Source organism: Eulemur rufifrons, chromosome 8, assembly GCF_041146395.1.
Source record: "Eulemur rufifrons isolate Redbay chromosome 8, OSU_ERuf_1, whole genome shotgun sequence".
NCBI classification, from domain to species: Eukaryota; Metazoa; Chordata; class Mammalia; order Primates; family Lemuridae; genus Eulemur; species Eulemur rufifrons.
In genome coordinates, this window is record NC_090990.1 from 19438104 (window position 1) to 19457723 (window position 19620).

The 19620-nt window shown below is 51.7% G+C and overlaps 1 protein-coding gene across 1 annotated transcript in view; it reads left to right on the plus strand.

The window, feature by feature from the left end:
- Positions 1–2737: 2737 nt before the first annotated feature.
- OPRD1 (opioid receptor delta 1) overlaps positions 2738–19620 on the plus strand; it is a 31195-nt gene continuing 14312 nt past the window's right edge. Inside the window, exon 1 of the mRNA XM_069477565.1 lies at positions 2738–2964. Coding sequence (XP_069333666.1) covers positions 2738–2964 — 227 coding nt within the window. The remainder of the gene's footprint in view (positions 2965–19620) is intronic.

Consider the following 19620-nt stretch of genomic DNA (forward strand, 5'->3'; position numbering starts at 1 on the left):
ATTCTTAGGTCTGTGTTAAGCAATATGTGCCTGTTTCTCTCATCAAAATGGGAGGTCACCAAAGCAGGAACTGAGCTTCCTTTTCAGTCACTCATCAAGTGAGCACCTGTGTGTCAAGGACTGCACTAAGGTGGGAATACAGAAATGCACGAGACCTTTTTGTGTGAGGGTGATGCACAAAAATCCAATGATTACACAAATAAATATGTGGGAAATTATGTCAAGAAGAGGTCCGTGGTGCCATGAAAACAGGGATAAGGGGACGCGGGTTTGTTGGAGGTGGGGCGGGTGTCAACGAAGATTTCACAAAAAGGAAGTGATATTTAAGCTGAAACTTGAAGGATGAATAGCATTTAGCCTGGGCAAGTGGCTGAGTCCTGCAAATGGAAGAAACAGAATGTGCAAATGTCCTGAGGTGGGAAAAAAACTTGGCTTATTGGTGGGATAAGGGGAGGACTAGAACTCTTAATAAAGTAGGCCTCTTCTTTCCTGTCCCAATTTCTCTCTCCTGGCACTAGAAAAGTTGTCTGAGTACCAGTCCTTTTGGGACAGGGGAGAGAGTTTTGGCAGCATTTGTGACCACAGCAAAAATCTTCCATTTGATGAGTCCTTATGTAGTCGAGTGGGAAAGCTTTGGGGTAGAGGGTTTGCTGTAGCTGGTACAGGGGCTTGGACAGCAGCTGAGTGGGGTGGAGAAAATGGAGAGGAGGGTGAACTTGGGAATTCTGGCTTTGTTTTTTCTGAGAAAGAATAAGAGTTTTACATGTAAATGGATGACTCAAATCAGATGATATGAGTAAGGGGTCCTTGTCCAGCCACTCACAGAGCCAAGAGCATTACCCCAGAGCCTAGAGCCTGGGAATCCTAATGTTGTCCCACTCCAAACCCCAACGGGGTTTTTGTCATCCAAATAGCATTTCTGGCTAGGCTCGGTGGCTCAGGCCTGCAATCCTAGGACTTTAGGATGTGGAGGTGGGAGGATCGCTTGAGGCCAGGAGTTTGACTCTAGCCTGAGAAGTATAGTGAGACTCCATCTCTCCAAAAAATAGAAAAAATTAGCCAAGCATGGTGGCATGTGCCTGTAGTTCCAGCTATCAGGAGGCTGAGGCAGGAGGATCACTTGAACCCAGGAGTTTGAGGTTGCAGTGAGCTATGATGCCACTGTACTCTAGCCTGGGCAACAGAGCCAGACCCTGTCTCCAAGAAACAAAAGCCAAAATCCAAACCAAACCAAATAAACAAACCCCCCAAAACAAAAACAAACAAACCAACAAAAAAACCCAAATAGCATTTCTTGAGCACCCACTGGGACCCCAGCCCTCTCCTGTGTGCAGGAGTCAAACAGGCCTGGTTTCTCCAAGGAGAAAGCTTAGACAGAAATAACTACCAAATGGGATAATTTAATGCCTAGCCTCAGTCTTCTCATCTATAAATGGGGACAATAACAGAGTCTACTCTAAAGTGTTGATTCATAGATAAAGTACATTTCACAGTCCCTTGAACAGAGTAATGCTTGGTACAGAGAATGTTCTGGAAATGCTGGGCACCCCAAGGACAAGGGTGGCCCTAGATCTGGGCTAGTTAGGTCAGGGGTGTGGGAAGGATGAGTTAGCCAAGTGCCCCCTTACATCTGCCCCCACAGCACAGACAGTGATCCTTCAGGAGTTCTTCAAGACTCTACTTACCACTTCAACCCCTTCCTGCCTTCTCCTCTCCCTGGCTTCCTTTTGAGTCCCTCTGGTTTCTTGGTCTGGAATGTTCTTCCCTTGTTTGTTCCCTAAGTTAATTCCTCCCCAAACTTCACAGCTTTAAGTGTCATTTCCTTAAGGAAGCTGTCCTGACCTCTGGGTTTTGTAAAGCCTGCCACATTCCTCAATTTGTAACTATATCCTCATTTATGTGATTTTAGGATTGATGTCTCTCCCCTACTGTGCTGTAAGCCTCAGGAAGCAGGGGTTGTGCCTGGTTTTGTGTACAGGCCAGGCTGGTCCCCAACAGCTCTTGTATTAGGCACCCTCAATATAGTAGGTGGGCGAATAAATAGGGTACAAGAAAAGCAGGGGTAATCCTGGTTAGTCATGGAGCACGCACTCACTGTGTGCTGGGCACTGAGCTAAGTTCTTTACTCGCATCATCTTATTTAATCTCCCCAACAACCCTCTGAGGGGGGTGGCACAATTTTCCTCATCTTACAAATGGGGAGAATGAACTTGAGAGCGGTTAAGCGACTTGGTCAAGGTCACTCTGTTGTTCCTTAGTGCAGGGGCGGAAGGCGGGATTCACATTCAGGTCCTTCTTACTCCACAGTGGCAAGGGGGTGGGCGGTGAGTCCAGGCTGGGGTGGGGGCGCACTCGAGCCCGCAGAGCAGCCCGCGAGAGAGGGCGGCAGGCTTCCCTGGCCCAGCTCCGAGCGGGTGGTGCAGCGCCCGCCCCCGGTCGCGGGCGCAGACTGGCGGCCGCCTCCGAGCCACGTGGTGCGCGTGGCGGGCGCGTCCGAGGAGCCCGCAGCGGCTCGGGGCTCACAGCGCTCCGGGCGAGGAGAGAGGGCGGACGCCGGGGGCTGGGCGGGTGCGGGAGACGAGGCAGGCGGAGGAGGCGCAGAGGAAGCGGGGCGGCCGGGAGGCTGCAGCCGGCGGCGTCGGGGCTGCAGCCTCGGCCCTTCGCGCGCCCCTCGCACCAGGTCCCCGCGCCCAGGGCGCACGGTGGAGAGGGACGCGGCGCCGGCCAGCAGGCAGCCATGGAGCCGGCCCCCTCGGCCGGCGCCGAGCTGCAGCCCCCGCTCCTCGCCAACGCCTCGGACGCCTACCCCAGCGGCCTCCCCAGCGCGGGCGCCAATGCGTCGGGGCCGCCGGGCGCACGGAGCGCCTCGTCCCTCGCCCTGGCCATAGCCATCACCGCGCTCTACGCGGCCGTGTGCGCCGTGGGACTGCTGGGCAACGTGCTTGTCATGTTCGGAATCGTCCGGTGAGTGCGCTGCGGGCCGGCGCTGCGGGGCCGGACCCGGGGTGAGGGTGGGGACCACGGACTTGGGACCCGGAGCCCGGACCCCAGACTCCCCGGGCCTCCGCACTTCCAGCAGGGGGCGCCCGGGCCCCAGCGGGAAGGCCACGTCCATTGAGAGGGGGACGCAGGAACGTGTGTGTTCCTGCGTGTGCGTTTGTGTGCGCTTGCTTGCTTGCTTAGCCAAATAACGTTTGCTTGTCTGTTGGCATTACCTTGCTTCTCTGTGGGACAGTTTGGCAACAGTTTGTGTGTCTGTCACAGTTTGTGAGTGGGTGATTGTGACAGTATGTTTGGACGTCTGAAACATACCCATGAGGTGGGCGGAGATGCTCTGCTGTGCCACGGGCCTTTGGGGAGACAGCTGTGTGTGGGCACTGTTGCAGGTAGGGTGGACAGGAAAGTGTTGTGTGTCTGCGCCATGCTGTGGGGACACTTACCAAGTCACATTCGGTGATCATCTGTTGGGGTCCCTGTTGTTGTCCCAGACTGTCAGTTTGTGATTCTCTCTGTATGAATGTGCAATGTGACTGAGTTGTTTCTTGTCAAACCTCTGAAACTGCAGGGAGAGAGGAGCATCCAGAGTGGCTTTGGGCATCTGTGTTCGTGCAGCTGTGTGTGTGTTTGCCCCTGGAGAGCCCACGGGTCCTGGCTGCAGTGGGCAATGGCTGTGGGCTGCCGTCCCACTCTCTGCGGCCTTCCCCAGTGGCCATCTGGTCAGGAGCTCCGGGTATTCAGAGAGGTCTCATATCCTCCTCACAAATGCTCTCTCCCATTTTCTCGTTCCCACCTTTGTCTTTGTTTCTGCCAAAGGCAGCAGTGGTTTGCTTGGGCAGGAGTGGAGTTTGTGCTTTCACCCTGGGAAGTAGGGTTCTCTTGGTATTTATTGACAGTGTGGGGAAATTCTCAGGGAGTCTAAGACATCACCAGCTTGCCCCAGGAGTAGCCCTCCTGACACAGCTCCGCCAGCTCAGACATGGGCAATAAGAGTTGAAAGGAAACTCACATCCTTAAACCACGAAGATGCCCTGGTACTTACTGTCAGTTGGAAATGGGTCCTGTGTGCTGGTTAACGGAGGCCATGGCCCTCAGCCTCTCTGGGCTGTGTTGCCACCAGGCAGATCCTGGACTCAGAGGTTGGAGATGTGAACTGTGGTCTCAGCCCAGTCACTGATGCCCAGACCGTTCCCCTCACCTCACCTCCCATCTGCCTTGGTTTCCCTGTCGGAAGAAGAGAGACTCAATCTCCTCCATTGGAAAGTATGAATCCCAGAGTGTAGGGTCTCTGCAGGGCAGAATGTGGTGTGTTGGAGCATTGGATGAGGTGTGTGGGTGTCACGGGGCTTTGGCATTGATGATCTCTGGGGGATTTTTGCTCCCTCAGAAAGAGTGGAGGGTACAAGAATTTCCTGTGCTTTCAATGACTCATCGCCAGCGACAGTGGGAAAATTCCCCGGAGCATAGGCAGGACCGATCTCTGCTTTGTCTTTTTATCAGCGATTCCTTGCTGAGTCGGCCAACCTGAGTATTAATCCCTGCTCTGCTGCAAACCAGCTCTGTGACTCGGACACATCACTTAGCCTCTTTGAACCTCAGTTTCTTCATCTAGAGACTGAGGTGATAATAGAACCTTCTTCAATAGGCCTGTTGTGAGGTGTCAGCGAGAGAGCGTGTATAATGCAGCTGGCCTGGTGCCTGGGCCCAATAAGTGGAAGGTGTCTATATAATGGGAAAGAAGGATTTTCCAGATCCTGCGGAATCCAGTGCCGATTAAAGAAGGGAGCCTGAGGGAGGTGCTTGTCCTGAGGTGGGCCTGAGAACAGCTACAATCTGAGATTTCCAGGTTCCTGTCACTTAGTCTCTCTAGGGACTCCAGGTGCTCAAGTCTGGAAAAGCCTAGCGCCGGTGTGTCCAGTCCCATTTCTGCCTTTCCCCCAGGGCCTCTGGCTGGTGGGCTGATGAACACAGCTTCCCCACTACCACTGAGCAGGGGGCCCCCTGCTTCTGCGGGTCCACTCTGGGGAGGCTCTGGGCTCAGCCTGTTAGGGGCGTTCTCAGCCAGCCTTCCCGATATCACATTGTCAAATGTGTGCTAAAAGCATCCTTCTGGATGCAGGAGAGAGGCCCCCGGGAATTGTGCTCTTAGCACACGGCCCGTGCCTCCCGGGAACAAGATGTGAGCAAGGCTTCTTGGGACATCTGGTCCTCAAGGCAGAGCATCACTCCCTGCTCCTGCGGTGTGAGATTGGCCAGTGTGGTGACTCGATGGTGGCCGTGGGACACCCTGGGTCCTTAGAGGGGACGCCGACAACCCCTCCTCTGGGCAGAGTCAGAGCCCTCAGTCCAGCTGGTATCTCAGGGAGTGCCCACTGGCAGCCCACTGGGTAGGTGGCATGTGAAGGGCTTAGCAGGCCCCTTATCTGTACCAAGTGATCCCTCCTTCCCTCCACATGGCCCAGGACTCCCTGGTTTGCCCACCCCAGAATGTGGGCAGGAGGATGGAGTCAGTACTTTTCTACCCGGCCTCCTGTCTGTCCTGCAGCCTTCCTTGTCTCCCTGTCCGCCTGCTCCCTGATCCTGGTTTCAGCAGGTCTGTACCCTGCTTGTCTCTGCACCCCTGGTGCCCGCTGTCTCTTTCCAGCCCCAGCCTGCCCCTGTGTGACTCTCAGCCTGTGCGCTTCTCTGCCCTTGATCTCGCCTCAGCCCGTGTCTCTTCTGGCTTTCCTCCTTGCTGGCTCTGGGCCAGGTGCGCTAGCACTCTGGGAGGCCGAGGCGGGGAGGATGGCGTGAGCTCAGGAGTTCGAGACCAGCCTGAGCAAGAGCAAGACCCCATCTCTACTAAAAAAATAGGAAAAAAAAAAAAATTAGCCGGGCAACTAAAAATAGAAAAAATTAGCTAGGCGCCTGTAGTCCCAGCTACTCGGGAGGCTGAGGCAGGAGGATCCCTTGAGCCCAGGAGTTTGAGGTTGCTGTGAGCTATGATGATGCCACTGCACTCTATCAGGGCAACAGAGCAAGACTCTGTCTCAAAAAAAAAAAAAATGCTGGCTCTGCCACCTACTAAGAGTGTTAGCAAGTTGGGTCACTTCTCTGTGCCTCGGTGTCTTCATCTATAAACTCTGGACAAGCGGGTTTAGTACCTGCCCCATGGGCACCTTTGTCCTCAAGGTTGGATAAGATGATGTTGACAAAGCACCGCGTTTCCCCTCCCATCTGAGGTGACCACGGCACATGGCAGGGAGGGAAGGTTGGGCAGATAGTGTGGGCTGGGGCAGGGTCACAGCAGATGAATGAGGGGTGACAGTTGTCTCCTCTGTCTACTGCTGAGGTTCCAGGGCCTGCTGGGTAGCACTGAGTCCTGTCTTGTGTTTGGAGTCCCAGCATGTGCCCCCTGCCTCCCTCCCCTCTCTTGCCCACGTTGGGGTCTGGATCCAGGGCCCGCAGGCCAGGAGAGATGCCAGTTCAGGGGTAAAGTTCATGGCTAGGGGTCAGGTAGTGCCCAGTCTCAATCCCTGCCCAACTGCGTCCTGGAGGCGTGGCTTTGGAAAATAGCTTAACTTCCCTGAGCCCCATTTCCTCATTTGAGGAGTGGGGGTGATCATGATTGGTTACTGGGAGGATTAAATGAGGTCATGCACGCAAAGGCCGTAGCACCGCACCTGGAGTGCCGTGTGCTGATTACCCTGTGCTCCCGCAGCTGCCGCAGGTGTCAGAGTGGGCGGCTGTGGAAGCCTGATCGTCTGCGTTCTCTACCTTGGGCCCTTCCACACATTCTACATCGGCTGCACAGTTACTCATGCAACAAGCATTTGCGGACGCTGACCCCTGCCAGGCCTGTCCAACCTCAGCTTCCACTGCCCAGACTGCCAGGTTAAGCCTCCGTACAGTGTCTGGCTCCTAACACAGCCATGCCCTGCGGGGGCCTCTGGTTAGTTACAATTCTAGGGACAAGTGCAGTTTCCTGAAGCTGGGAGCCCCCGGGGAGGCACCTGAAGCAGCCAGCGGAGGTGATGCCGGGGCTGGGCCGTGCAGGGGGAACAGCAGTTGCCTCCGTGGAGAGGTGGGGGCGGAGCATTCCAGGCAGAGGGAACAGCATGAAGGTTCAGCACATGATGGATGATCAGGAGCTGCAGAGGGAGGGAGGTTCACTGTGGCTGAGACGAGAGTACCAGGGGCCAGGGTGGCTGTGACGATGGAGAGGCTGCAGGAACAAAAGCAGGACAGACCTTGCAAGCAGGTGTCCTCCTCACCATGGTTGAAGCAGCACCTGCTGTGTGTGTACCTCTAAGCTTCAGCCGGGCCCGGGAGCCAGTGATGGATCTGCCGACTTGGTCCCTGCCTTCCAAAATTCTGCACAAGGTGCAAATGTAAGAGCAACTCCTCAGACCAGCCCCAGGTAATTGGAGGTGGTCTTTCTGGTAGGGAGGGGGAGAGGGAGGGCCGAGGAGAGGCCTGAAGACAGGCCCAGCGTGACTGTGTTGGGGACCAGAGGCTGTGCTGAGGTTTGAGTCTGGATGTGGGAGCTGAGGCCGGGCAGGTCCTCGGGTCCCACGGTAAGGCTGGCTGTGCTGGGAAATGATGGGGCCTCGGGTCACAGGCCGTGGGGAGGGGCATTTTGGAGCCATTTGTGCAGAATGGTGTTCAAGAGAGACGAATTTGGTGTGGGTGTGGGTGGATTGGATAGGGAGGGGCTCAATGTGGGGGCGCCAGAGAGGCTGGCTCGGGGCGATGGAAAGAGAGCTGTGTGACCTTGGGCGGGTCATGGAAACCCTGGCCTCAGCCGTCCCCTTTCTGAAATGGAGTGCTGTCGGACCTAACAAGAAGGCAGGAGGCTGGGCCGGGTGACTTGGGTGAGGCAGAGCAGTGAGGACAGGCAACAGCCACTGGCCTTGCCCCGGAGGCTGCTGCTTCCTGGGTCTTGGGTTCATCCCCTGGGGAGTCTGTGTGACTCACAGACACCCTGGGGTAAGTCCAGAGGAGTCACAGAGGACCCTGAGGAGCCTTTTCCAGAGCCTCTGCCCCGTGCCAGAGGCCTCTCCAGCCTGTGCCACGGCCCTGTAATGGGGGCTTTATGTTACAGATAAGGACGTGAAGGCTCAGGGTAGAGTTGAAATTCAAACTGAGATCTTTCTGACTCCAAATATCACTCCATGTCCATCTGCCACCGCTGTCCATGAGACACAGGAGGAATGGAGGTGGGAGCTGGGGACGTCTAGGTAGAGAAGCGAGGACGGGACCAGGGAAGAAGGCAGATTGCTGTCTGCAAATCTCTGAGGCCTCTGCGTGGGCCAGCAGTGGTTGAGAGCCTGCGCGTCAGAGCCACACTGACACGGAATCATGTCCCAGCTGTGCCATTTACTAAGGGAGTGAGCTTGAGCAATACATGCACAACCTCTCTGGGCCTCAGTTTTCTCATCTGTGAAATGGGAGTAGCGATAGAGTTTTCATAAGGTGGTTATGAGAAATCGATGAGGTCAAGGACTTCAGCACAAAACCAGGTATTTGGCAAGTGTTCAAATAAATGTCTTCTGTAATTATGACTCTTTTGAAGAGGAGTGAGACTTGATTCTCATTCATTCAGTTGACATTTATCGAGCCCCGTAGGAACTAGGATTATTGAATGAATGCTATAGGGAAACTTTATCAACTCAATATTAGAAACTCTCTTTTTCAATAAAGAGGCCAGTCGCTGTGGCTCATGCCTGTAAACCTAGCACTCTGGGAGGCTAGGAGTTTGAGGGCAGCCTGAGCAACATAGCAAGACCCTGTCTTAGAAAAATTAGAAAATTAGCCTGGCGTGGTGACACATTCCTGTAGTCCCAGCTACTCGGGAGGCTGAAGCAGGAGAATCACTTGAGCCCAGGAGTTGGGGGTTGCTGTGAGCTAGGCTGATGCCACAGCACTGTAGCCAGGGTGACAGAGCGAGACCCTGTCTGTCTGTCTGTCTGTCTCTCTACACACACACACACACACACACACACTCACTCACATACTAAAGGTAACATGGTAGCTATTTCAGGAAATGTGGAGAAGTTTAAGCAGAAACAGATGTTTCCCACAATCCTACCACAAAAAGAAAGGCTGTGTCATTTTGTTATATTTCCTTCCCATCTCTTTTCTTTCTCTCTCTTGATTTTACTGAGATCAGGATCACATACTGAAATCGTGATCCCATTATATATAATATTTTGTAAAATGCCTTTTCACTTTATGTTATTTCCTGAGCATGTTCTCATGCCATCAAACATTCTTTGAAAGCACAATTTTTAATTTTTAATGGCTGCATTGTGTGAATGTGTTCTGTTTCAGAGAACTTATGTTATTTCCAGTAGTATGCCAATCTAAATACTTCTGCCATGAACATTCTTGAACATGTATGTTTGTGCACATCTCACTTCTTAAAGGAATTTTCCTACAGCCAAAGCTCTCCAAGAAGGTACGGGCTGCTGAGTAATGTAGGGAGCTTCCCATCACTGAAGGTATGCAAGCAGACACTGGAAAACCACTGAGTGGAGGTTTGGCCCTGGAGATTCAGGCAGAGAAAAGATAAGACGAGCATAATTTCGGCACCTTTCACCATGGCTCAGAGTCAAAGAAGAATGATTCTTAGGTGCTGTGATCTCAGCTTCCCCTTTTCCCTCCCCTGGAAGATGCCTGGACCTTGAGAGGCAGGGGCTGTGCAAGGGCAAGGCGTGATTTCATTAACCCCCGAGTCCTGGGTCCTCAAAATCAAATTGGCTCCCCGAACATCATAACACGCACAGGAAGAAAGATAATGGTGGGGTAGAACAGAAAGCTTAGCTTAAATTAGCCATTTACCGTCCCACAGGCTGGAGCAGCCCTATTACCAGCTGGGGGTGTGTGGTGGAATGGGGTGTCTGGGCTGTGTTGTATTGATTTATAGCTCCCAGCGCAGCTGCAGAAATCAGCGGCTTTGTCTCTGGCCGGAAAGAAGGGTGGATACAGAAAGAATCTGTCTTCTCTCGCTTTCCTAGTCTTTCTTGATGAGTGGAAAGAAAAACTTCCAAGTCCTGTGAGGTCACAAAAACCCCATTCAAAGAACATGACACAGGGAGAGGTGGAACTTTCCTCCGCTGCAGAAATTTCCTCCGCTGCAGAAATAACCTTGTCACCAAGGCACTGAAAGTGGATCATGGGTGATGATTCTTTTTAGTGAGCACTTACTTTGTGCCAGGCACTCTGCTTAGTGATATGTATATATATCACTTATCTATATATATATATATATATATATCTCATATATATAGTGACATAGTGATATATATATAGTGATGTGTGTATATATATGTATATAAATAAAACCATTTAATCTTTACAGAACTCATACGAGGTGATTGCTGTTGCTTCCATTTGACAGATGAGGAAACTTGAGGCTCAGAGAAATGACATAACGTGCCCAAAGTCCCAGTGTCAGACTGAAATCAGAAGAGTGTTCTAAGCCCACAGCCCGCACTTAACCATTGGCCTGTCCTTGCCACACTGTGTACCAAGTTCAGCCCCTCTGATTCACAAATGAAGAGACCAAGGCCTGGAGAGGTTCTGTGTCTTTTGAGTTTGTGGCCAAGGCGGGACTGGAACTTACCTTTCCTACCCCTGGCCCTCTCCCTGCATCTGTCTGCATACTTGGAATTATCTGAGCTAAGGGAGAGCCAAGGGGTGGCTGGAAATAGTAGCACTGGGGAGCACAGAAGTGGGTTCTTACACAGGGCAGCCCGGCCGGGGGCCACTGACAACACCTTACAGGCCCAAAGAACCCCAGTTCTCTGGGGCACAGCCAGCAGCTGGAGAGGCAGCCCCATCCTTCCGAGGCAGACAAACTGGGGTTCAGATTCAGGTCTGCTTCTTTCTTGCTGGCTGTCTACCCTTGGGCTCCACAAGCTGAGTCTGTTTTCTTCTGTGAAATGGGGATTATAGAAAAGCTCCTACGTCACAGGGTTGGAGCAAACATACATTTAGCAGCCCCCCCCCACCCCCACCCCAAGTTCCAGGCACAGTTCTAGGTTCTGGGAGGCAACAGTGTTGAGGATACCAGTCCCTGCCGTCGTTGTGGAGCTGCCATTCTAGTGGGGAAAGATAGACAGTAAACAAATAGATATAAGGCCAGGGCTGTCGGCAATGAAGGAAACTGAAATGGGCACGGGGTGGGCAGAGGGTGGCAGGGCTGCAGTTGCACAGGCACCTCAGAGACATCGCAGGTTCAGTTCCACCTGCAATAAAGCAAAGATCTCAAAGTAAGTCACACTAGTGTTTTGGTTTCCCAGTGCATATAAAAGTTATGTTTGTAATATACTATAGTCTATTAAGTGTGCAAGGTCTAAAAAAACCAGTGTATATACCTTAATTTGAAAATATTTTATTGCGGCTGGGTGCGGTGGCTCAGGCCTGTAATCCTAGCACTCTGGGAGGCCAAGGCGGGAGGATCGCTTGAGCTCAGGAGTTCGAGACCAGCCTGAGCAAGAGTGTGATCCCATCTTTACAAAAACAATAGAAAAATTAGCCGGGCATGGTGGCGCATGCCTGTAGTCCCAGCTACTTGGGAGGCTGAAGCAGGTGGATCGCTTGAGCCCAGGAGTTTGAGGTTGCTGTGAGCTGTGATGATGCCACTGCACTCCACTCCAGCCCAGGCAACAGTGTGGGGTCTCAAAAAAAATTGGAGTCAATCTTCTCAAATCCTGCTACTGCTTTATCAACTAAATTCATGAAATATTATTGTAAATCCTTTCTTGTCATTTCAAGACAATTCACAGCATCTTCACCAGAAGTAGATTCCATCTCAAGAAGCCATTTTTTTTTTTTAGGGATGGGGTCTCACTATGTTGCCCAGGCTAGAGAGTGCAGTGACTATTCACAGACACGATCACCTCAAACTACAGCCTCAAACTCCTGGGCTCAAGTGATCCTTCCTATCTCACCCACCCAGGTAGCTGGACTATAGGCACATGCTACTGTGCCTGGCTTCAAGAAACCACTTTCTTGCTCATCCTTAGAAGCAGCTCATTATCTGTTAAAGTTCTGTCATGAGATTGTAGCAATTCAGTCACGTCTACAGGCTCTGTTCTAAATCTAGTTTTCTTGCTCTTTTTACCACATCTACAGTGACTTCCTCCACTGAAGTCTTTTTTTTTTTTTTGAGACAGAGTCTCATTCTGTTGCCCAGGCTAGAGTGCCATGGCGTCAGCCTAGCTCACAGCAACCTCAAAGTCCTGGGCTCAAGTGATCCTCCTGCTTCAGCCTCCAGAGTAGCTGGGACTACAGGCGCTCACCACCATGCCTGTCTAATTATTTTGTTTCTATTTTTAGTTGCCTGGCTAATTTTTTCTATTTTTAGTAGAGGCTCAGTCTCACTCTTGCTCAGGCTGGTCTTGAACTCCTGACCGCAAGCGATCTTCTCACCAAAATGTGACACAGAGACATGAAGTGGGCACATGCTATTGGAAAAATGGTGCCCGTAGACTTGCTCATGCAAGGTTACCGTGAACCTTCAGTTTGTAAAAAATACATCATCTGCGAAGCTCAATGAAATGAGGTGTGCCTGTGCATGAAGAGGACAAGGAGGTGGAGACAGATGAGCAGAGGCCTGTTGCTGGGAAGAAGAGTGTTTTAGGCAGAGGGGACAGCAAGAGCAAAGGTTAGAGGAAATGATGCCTGTCTGGCCTTATTAGCGCAGGGCCTGGCCCACAGCAGGAAGCTGTTGGCGACAATGATGCATGTTGGCTTGTTGCCCAGCCCTTGGGAACCAGGGACAGGGATTAAGCCAAGGAAGAGAAGCTGCTTCTCCAGATCCTGCCAGATGCCCCCGCAGGACAGATGGAGATCATCTGTTTCCCCTGATTACAAAAACTCATCCTCCCAGAGTGCTGGGAGATACCCGACGTCTAGTGGTTTTCCATTCCTCCCTGCGGGGAGGGAACAGGGCTGTCCTGCTGGGAGGGGTGGGTAGCCACAAGGCACTCCCTCCACCTGCCTGGGCCTTGTCATCCCAGGTAAGAGAGGGCTCAGTGGTAATGCAGGGCATATTGACTCGGTGGGAGTTACCACCAAAAATAGAACTGCTGGCCTTTCTTGACTGCGGACAAGGCGGCCAGCTTTGTGCCAAGCTCTGTGTGAAGCACCACACGTATATTAACTCATTTAATCCCCCCACCTTTATGAAGTTGGCACCACGTTTCCATTTGACAGATGAGGAAACCAAGCCTCAGAGATGATAATTCCCTTGCTCAGGGCCACAGCTGGGAAATGGCAGAGTTGGCCTTTGAATTGAAGCCCCCTTGACGCCCAGAGCCCAGGTGTGCCAAGTGTCCATGAAGCAACATCCACAAAGAAGGTCAAACTCATGCTACCCTCTGATTCCCTTTGTGGAAACGTGACCTTTTCATATGGTCATGGGTTGGGAGAAGCTATGAAACAGAGTAGATTTATTTGTAATGTCTAAATAATAAATAATAAATTGTTGACCGGGTGCAGTGGCTCATGCCTGTAATCCCAGCACTTAGGGAAGCTGAGATGGGAGGCTGTCTTGAGGCCAGGAGTTCAAGACCAGCGCCAGCACACGTGAAACTCCTTCTCTATACAAAATAGAAAAATTAGCTGGGGGTGGCAGCATGTGCCTGTAGTCCCAGCTACTCGGGAGGCTGAGGCAGGAGGATCGCTTGAGCCAGGAGTTTGAAGTTGTGGTGAGCTATGATGATGCCACTGCACTCTAGCCTGGGCGTCAGAGCCAGACCCTATCTCAAAAAATAAATAAATAAATAAAACAAAATAAACTGTTAATAAACAAAAGTAGAGCTCTGTTGTGTGCCAGGCAAAGAGAGATGTCATGAAAAGTGACACACAGCATGGCCAAAGGCCTGGAGTCTCCCTGGGCTTTGTGGAACACGCGACTTTGGATCTCCGTTCTGTTCATTCTACACTCCTGGGTGAGCACCTCTCATCTTTGGGCCGATTTCCTTCTATGAACAAAGTGGGAATGTCCCGAGACCCACTTCCCAGGGCGGGTGGGACTCGAGTGAGGGAACGTGTGTGAAGAGATCTGCCCAGGCCTTTCCAGCTCGTTGTCTTCACAGAGTGGCCGGGGAAAGGGGTAGGCAAACTGCGTCACATCCACGTGGCTGTCGCCGGGAATGGTCAACCTGTGGACATTATGTTTACATGGAATTGTGGGATTGAAACATTAACTCAGCAGATGGTGAGGACTTGAAATCGTTAAGAACCCAGAAATTACAACTATGACAAAACTGAGCATGTGTTTGACGAGAAGACTCTGTAGAAGAGCTGTATGCAAGAATCTCATCTGATCTTTCCAGCACTTCTGTGAGGTAGGAACAATGTGATGTGCCTGTTTTGTAGGTGAGGAAGCTGAGGCCCAGAGATGACAGACTTTTGCCCAAGGACACCTGGCTAGAGAGTCTGACCGCGGAGCCGTCCCTCTCTCCGTTTTATCACACTGCCTCTCAGCACTTTGGACCCCTCCAACAACTCCACGTGGTGGTCACTGTCATCGCCCTTTCCAGCTGACCAGACCGTGTGGCTCCCTGGCGCCAGCCTTAGCCTGGAGTGTGGGCTTGGGGTCCATAGCCTTCATGGTCCTATCAGACAAAAAGCATCAGTGGGATGTATTCTGAGGCACTGGCTCGTACGGTTACAGGGTCTGGCAAGGCAAGGGTGGGATTGGCAGGGCAGGCGGCAGGCTGGAGATCTCAGGCAAGAGCTGGTGCTGCTGTCCTCCGGTGGTTTCTTCTTCCTCTGGAAACAGTTTTGTTTCTTAAGGCCTTTTAGCTGATTGGATGAGGCCAACCCAGATTATCAAGGATAATCTCCTTTACTTAGTAAACTGATTGTAGATGCCAACCATGTTTACCAAGTACCTTCGTAGCAACACCTAGATTAGTGTCTGATTATATAACTGTGTACTATAGTCAAGGTGACACATAAAACTAACCATCACAGGGTCAGACAGACCTGGGTGTGAGTCCTGAGACTACAACCAATGGGCTGTGTGACCTTGGGCAAGTTTCTCTGTCTCTGTGATCCTCGGTCCCTCATCTGTCAAATGCTGTGGCAGCGCTTACTGCAGTCAGTTGTCAGGAGTGAATGTAATGATGTAAATCAGGTGCCTTCATCCAGTGCCTGTCACCTAGAAAGAGGGAAGATACACAAAGAAGTAGGTGGTCATGAAAGTGTTTTGCAATTTTAGTGCCATTGTTTGTTTCTGTGTTTGCCTTCCCTTTTGCTGGTTGCTCCTGGAAGGCAGGAACTGTGTTCCGTTCACCCTCTAGCCTGTTTCCTAGCTCAGTCCCTGACCCTAAGTTGGCTCCACTAAGTATTTCTTAAATATCTAGTTGGAAAGCCAAGTGCGGTAGCATGCGCCTGTAGTCCCAGCTACTCGGGAGGCTGAGGCAGGAGGATCCCTTGAGCCCAAAAGTTTGAGGCTGTAGTGAGCTATGATGATGCCACTGCACTCCAGCCTGGGCAACAGAGCGAGACCGTGTCTCCCATCCAAGTACTAACCAGGCCCAACCCCGCTTAGCTTCTGAGATCAGACTAGATTGGGTGCGTTCAGGGTGGAATAGCTGTAGACATCTTGCCCCGTAAAAAAAATCTAGTTGCCACTTTGTTAAGGAGATTCCCTCTGTGGGAGTTGTTGGGATCTATAATAAAAATCCCCCAACCACAGAACAAGAGGGAAATAAGATGTGCCGGAACGTCAGGCCCTGTTCCCTCCAGAGTAACCCCTTACTTTTCGGCTTAATAAGTCTTTCCTACAAAGAGCTTTCTGTGATGCCCTCCCCCTGCCAGCCAACAGACAACCCTCCTCTGTGTTCCCACAGTGTCTGTCCTGTGTGTCCCCCATCAGAACAGGCACCACATACTATTTCAAACCCCTCATTGCTCCTCTCTCTCTGTCTCTCTCTCTCTCTGTCTCTGTCTCTCCTGCCCGCTCCATGAGTGGGAGTAGGGTGCAGGGAATAGCCTTTGTTCACAGTTGGAGCCCCAGCTGAACTCCGACGCTCAGGCGCATGCCACTAGGTGTTTGTAAGAGGGACACGTCCTATTTCCAGACACCCATAGACCAACAAGCCACACTTGAGGACTCTGCTTTCTTGGGGCCTCCACTGTGTCTGGCTGCCCCATCCCCTGGTCCAGCCGTCCTAAGGCCGAGGCAGTGCCAGAGGGATGGAGAGGAGCTTCTCCTCCCTGGGCCCCGTGGTCCTGCACCGAATTGAATAAGTTTGTCCTGTTTATTGCCGAGTGTGACCCGGTGGCCTCCCCACTCACATTCACCTCAGAGCCTTTTATTTCCATGTTCCAGCCCTTAATCATCTCCTGCGACATGCTCGCTGGGCTTCATTATAATTAACCACTTTCCTTCCTCAGGCTTTGCCAAAACTGAGACAGCTAATTAATTTCTGGCCACGTGCCATTCCCATTAAGTGGTGGGCAGGGTGCAGCTTGCGGCCCTTGTGCCCAGCTGGGCTTGTTTTGCCTTTCGGGAGAGCAGCCACTCTGTCTGCAAACAGAGGGAGCCCCAGCTGGACCCGGCTGGCTGGCGGTCCGTCGCCTTATTTAAGCTGTTTGTTCCCCAGCAGTGGGCAGAGCATTTGTGATTGTTGCTGTAGCTGTGCCTCGGTTTCCTCATTTGTGAAACAAAAGGATTGAACTTGACATCCAGGGAGAAGATAGGGTGGTGCTTAAGAGTGTGGGTTCTGGGAGGCCCAGGAACCTGAGGCCCAACTCCTGGCTTTTGGTGAGTCACTTTAGCCCTCTGAGCCTCAACATTCCCCACCTGTGAAATGGGCATAATCTTACCTCCTGTGGTAGTTGGGCAGATTTATTGGGATAATGAACACACACTTGCTACTTAGCGGGGAAATTGGCACATAGTAAACGTTCCTAAACACTCTCCACCAGCCACCTTTCCTTTTAGTGCTAACATTCTGTATTCCTGATGGAAAAAGACCTTCTGTTAGGACAGCTGGGACTGGAACAGTTTTAACAGACATTGCCTCCGTTTTAGGCAGGATGGTTAACCCGTCTGTATTAGCTCCCTAGGGCTGCCATGACAACTTACCATAAACCGGGCGACTTAAAACAACAGAAATTTATTGTGTCACAATTCAGGAGGCCAGAAGTCTGAAGTCAAGGTGTCGGCAGGGCCATGCCCCTTCCGAAGGCTCTAGGGAAGAATCCTTTGCCCGGCTTCTGGGGGCTGCTGGCAATCCTTGGCACCCCTCGGCTTGCAGCTACATCTCTCCAGTTTTTCCCTCTGTCTTCACATGGCCACTTTCCCTGTATGTGTGCCTCTGTGTCTGTGTGTCCTCTTCTTCTTCTTCTTCTTCTTTTTTTTTTGAGACAGGTTCTCACTCTGTCACTTGGGCTAAAGTGCAGTGGTGTCATCATAGCTCACTGCAACCTCAAAGTCCTGGGCTCAAGTGATCCTCCAGCCTTAGCCTCCCGAGTAGCTGGGACTACAGACATGCACCACCATACCTGGCTCATTTTTCTATTTTTTGTAGAGAAGGAGTCTCACTATCTTGCTCAGGCTAGTCTCCAACTCCTTGGCCTCCCAAAGTGCTGGGATTACAGGCATGAGCCACCATGCCCAGCCTCTTCTCCTCTTCTTTTAAGGATACCAGTCATACTGGGTTTAGGGCCCACCCTAATCTAGCATGACCTTATCCCAACTAGTTCCATCTGCAAAGCCCCTATTTCCAAATAAGGCCACATTCTGAGGTTCCAGGTGGACGTGGATTTGGGGGCACACTATTCAATTCAGTATACCTTGAAGGCTCACTTGCCTCCTCTGAAAAGTGAGGGTAATAATAGCAGCAATTTGACGGGGTGGTTGGAGTGATTAAATGAGATATCTGTGTAGATGTCATAGTGAAATTGAATAGAGCGTGTGAGGCACAGGTAAGCCCTGAGCCAGGGGAGCTGCTGAGGTGGAGGTGGTGGTGAGGATGATGGCTGTGATGGAGACACTTCCTTCCTTGGACCCTCCCTACACTGGTTAATCACTGGACACGGGGACCTAGAACGTAGACATCTGCTAAGAGCCCGTGGCCTTGTCAGGAATTCTGAAGCCTTGGACAGAACCCACTCTTTCTCTGGTCTGAGCCACCTTGAACCTCATCTTAGATTTAGCTCTTGGGAGGGCAGCTTCAAGAAGCAGTAGGAACTTGGTATCCCTGAAGTCAGGAGAACCAGTTTCCCGTGTGACCTCGTACAACTGTCACAACTGTCTTTCCCTCTCCAGGCCTCAGTTTCCCCATCTGTAAAGTGAGAGGGGAGATTTGAACTCATTGTCACCGATCAGGGCCTCTTCTAGTGCTGCAGTTCCAACACAGGGCTCTGTGTCCCACCTCAGTGGTGGCAGGTTACCAAGAGACAGCAAAGAAGTTAGGTGCCTGGGACTCCAGGGGCCGCCTAGCAGGTGTCACTCTGGGTCCGTTTTCCTTGCCTGAACAAGAAGCCACTATGATATGAGTGCCAGGCAGTGTGCTAGGGACATCGCAGACATTAACTCATTCAGTATCCCCCGCCCCCTCATGAGGCAGACCGGATCGTTATACCCAGTTCACAGAGGAGTAAAGTGAGGCTCAAAGAAGTTAGAACTCGTCCAAGGTCATGCAGTTAGTGGGAGGAAGAGCTGGGGCTGCAGTCTTGGTGTGCCCAGTGTCAGAGTCCGTGCTTCTCCCTGGGCTGTGCCTTTACTGTATCGTAATAGCTCCCCAAGGCCACCAGACAAATTACGACAAACTTGAAAGCTTGACAAATCTATTCTCTCATAATCCTGGAGGCCAGAAGTTCAAGATTAAGGTGCCAGCAGGGCTGTGCTCCCTCTGAAGCCTCTTGGGCAGAATCTTTCCTTCTCCTCCAGCATCTGTTGGCTCCAGGTGTTCCTTAGCTCGTGGCTGCGTCGCTCCAGTCTCTGCTTCTGTCCGTACATGGCCTTCCCTTCTCTCTGTGTGTCTCTGTAGGACACTGATCGCTGGAGGCAGGGCCCACCTGGATAAGCCAGGGTGATCTCATCTCCAGATCCTTAACTTAATTACGCCTGGAAATGATTTTATAGTGTTTGAACATTTTATAGTGAGCAGCTGTTATTTTTCAGAGCTCAGAAGGCATCTAGGAATCAAATGCATTCTAAATACACCAGCGATCCACACTGGATTTGGTCTGGGACCAATCGAGTTTGGATCTAGGATGAAGCCGTTTCATTCAGTTCGGTTCCTGAGGTGCCACCTGGTCAGCAGACTAAGCGTGGCTGTTCTGACCTTGTTGCTATGGTTGTTGTCATTGTTTTTGATTTCAGGTTTCCTGCTCCAACTTTACACTTATGGGCTGTTGTGCATAAGTGAGGGGGAGGGGAAAAACCCTCGGTTTAGTTAGAAACAAATGAGCTACCTGGGATAAATGATCTGAGTGAACGTTTCCTCTGGCTGCGGGCAGAGCTGAGTCACTTCGGATTCGGGGCAAACAGGGCCAGGCCCAGGTATCCTTCTGGGGATTGGGGTTGGTCCAGGTTGAGGCTGGGAGAAGGTTGGAAGGAAAGGGGGGAGGAAGGAAGGACGAAAGGAGAGAGGGAGGGAGGGAAAAAGA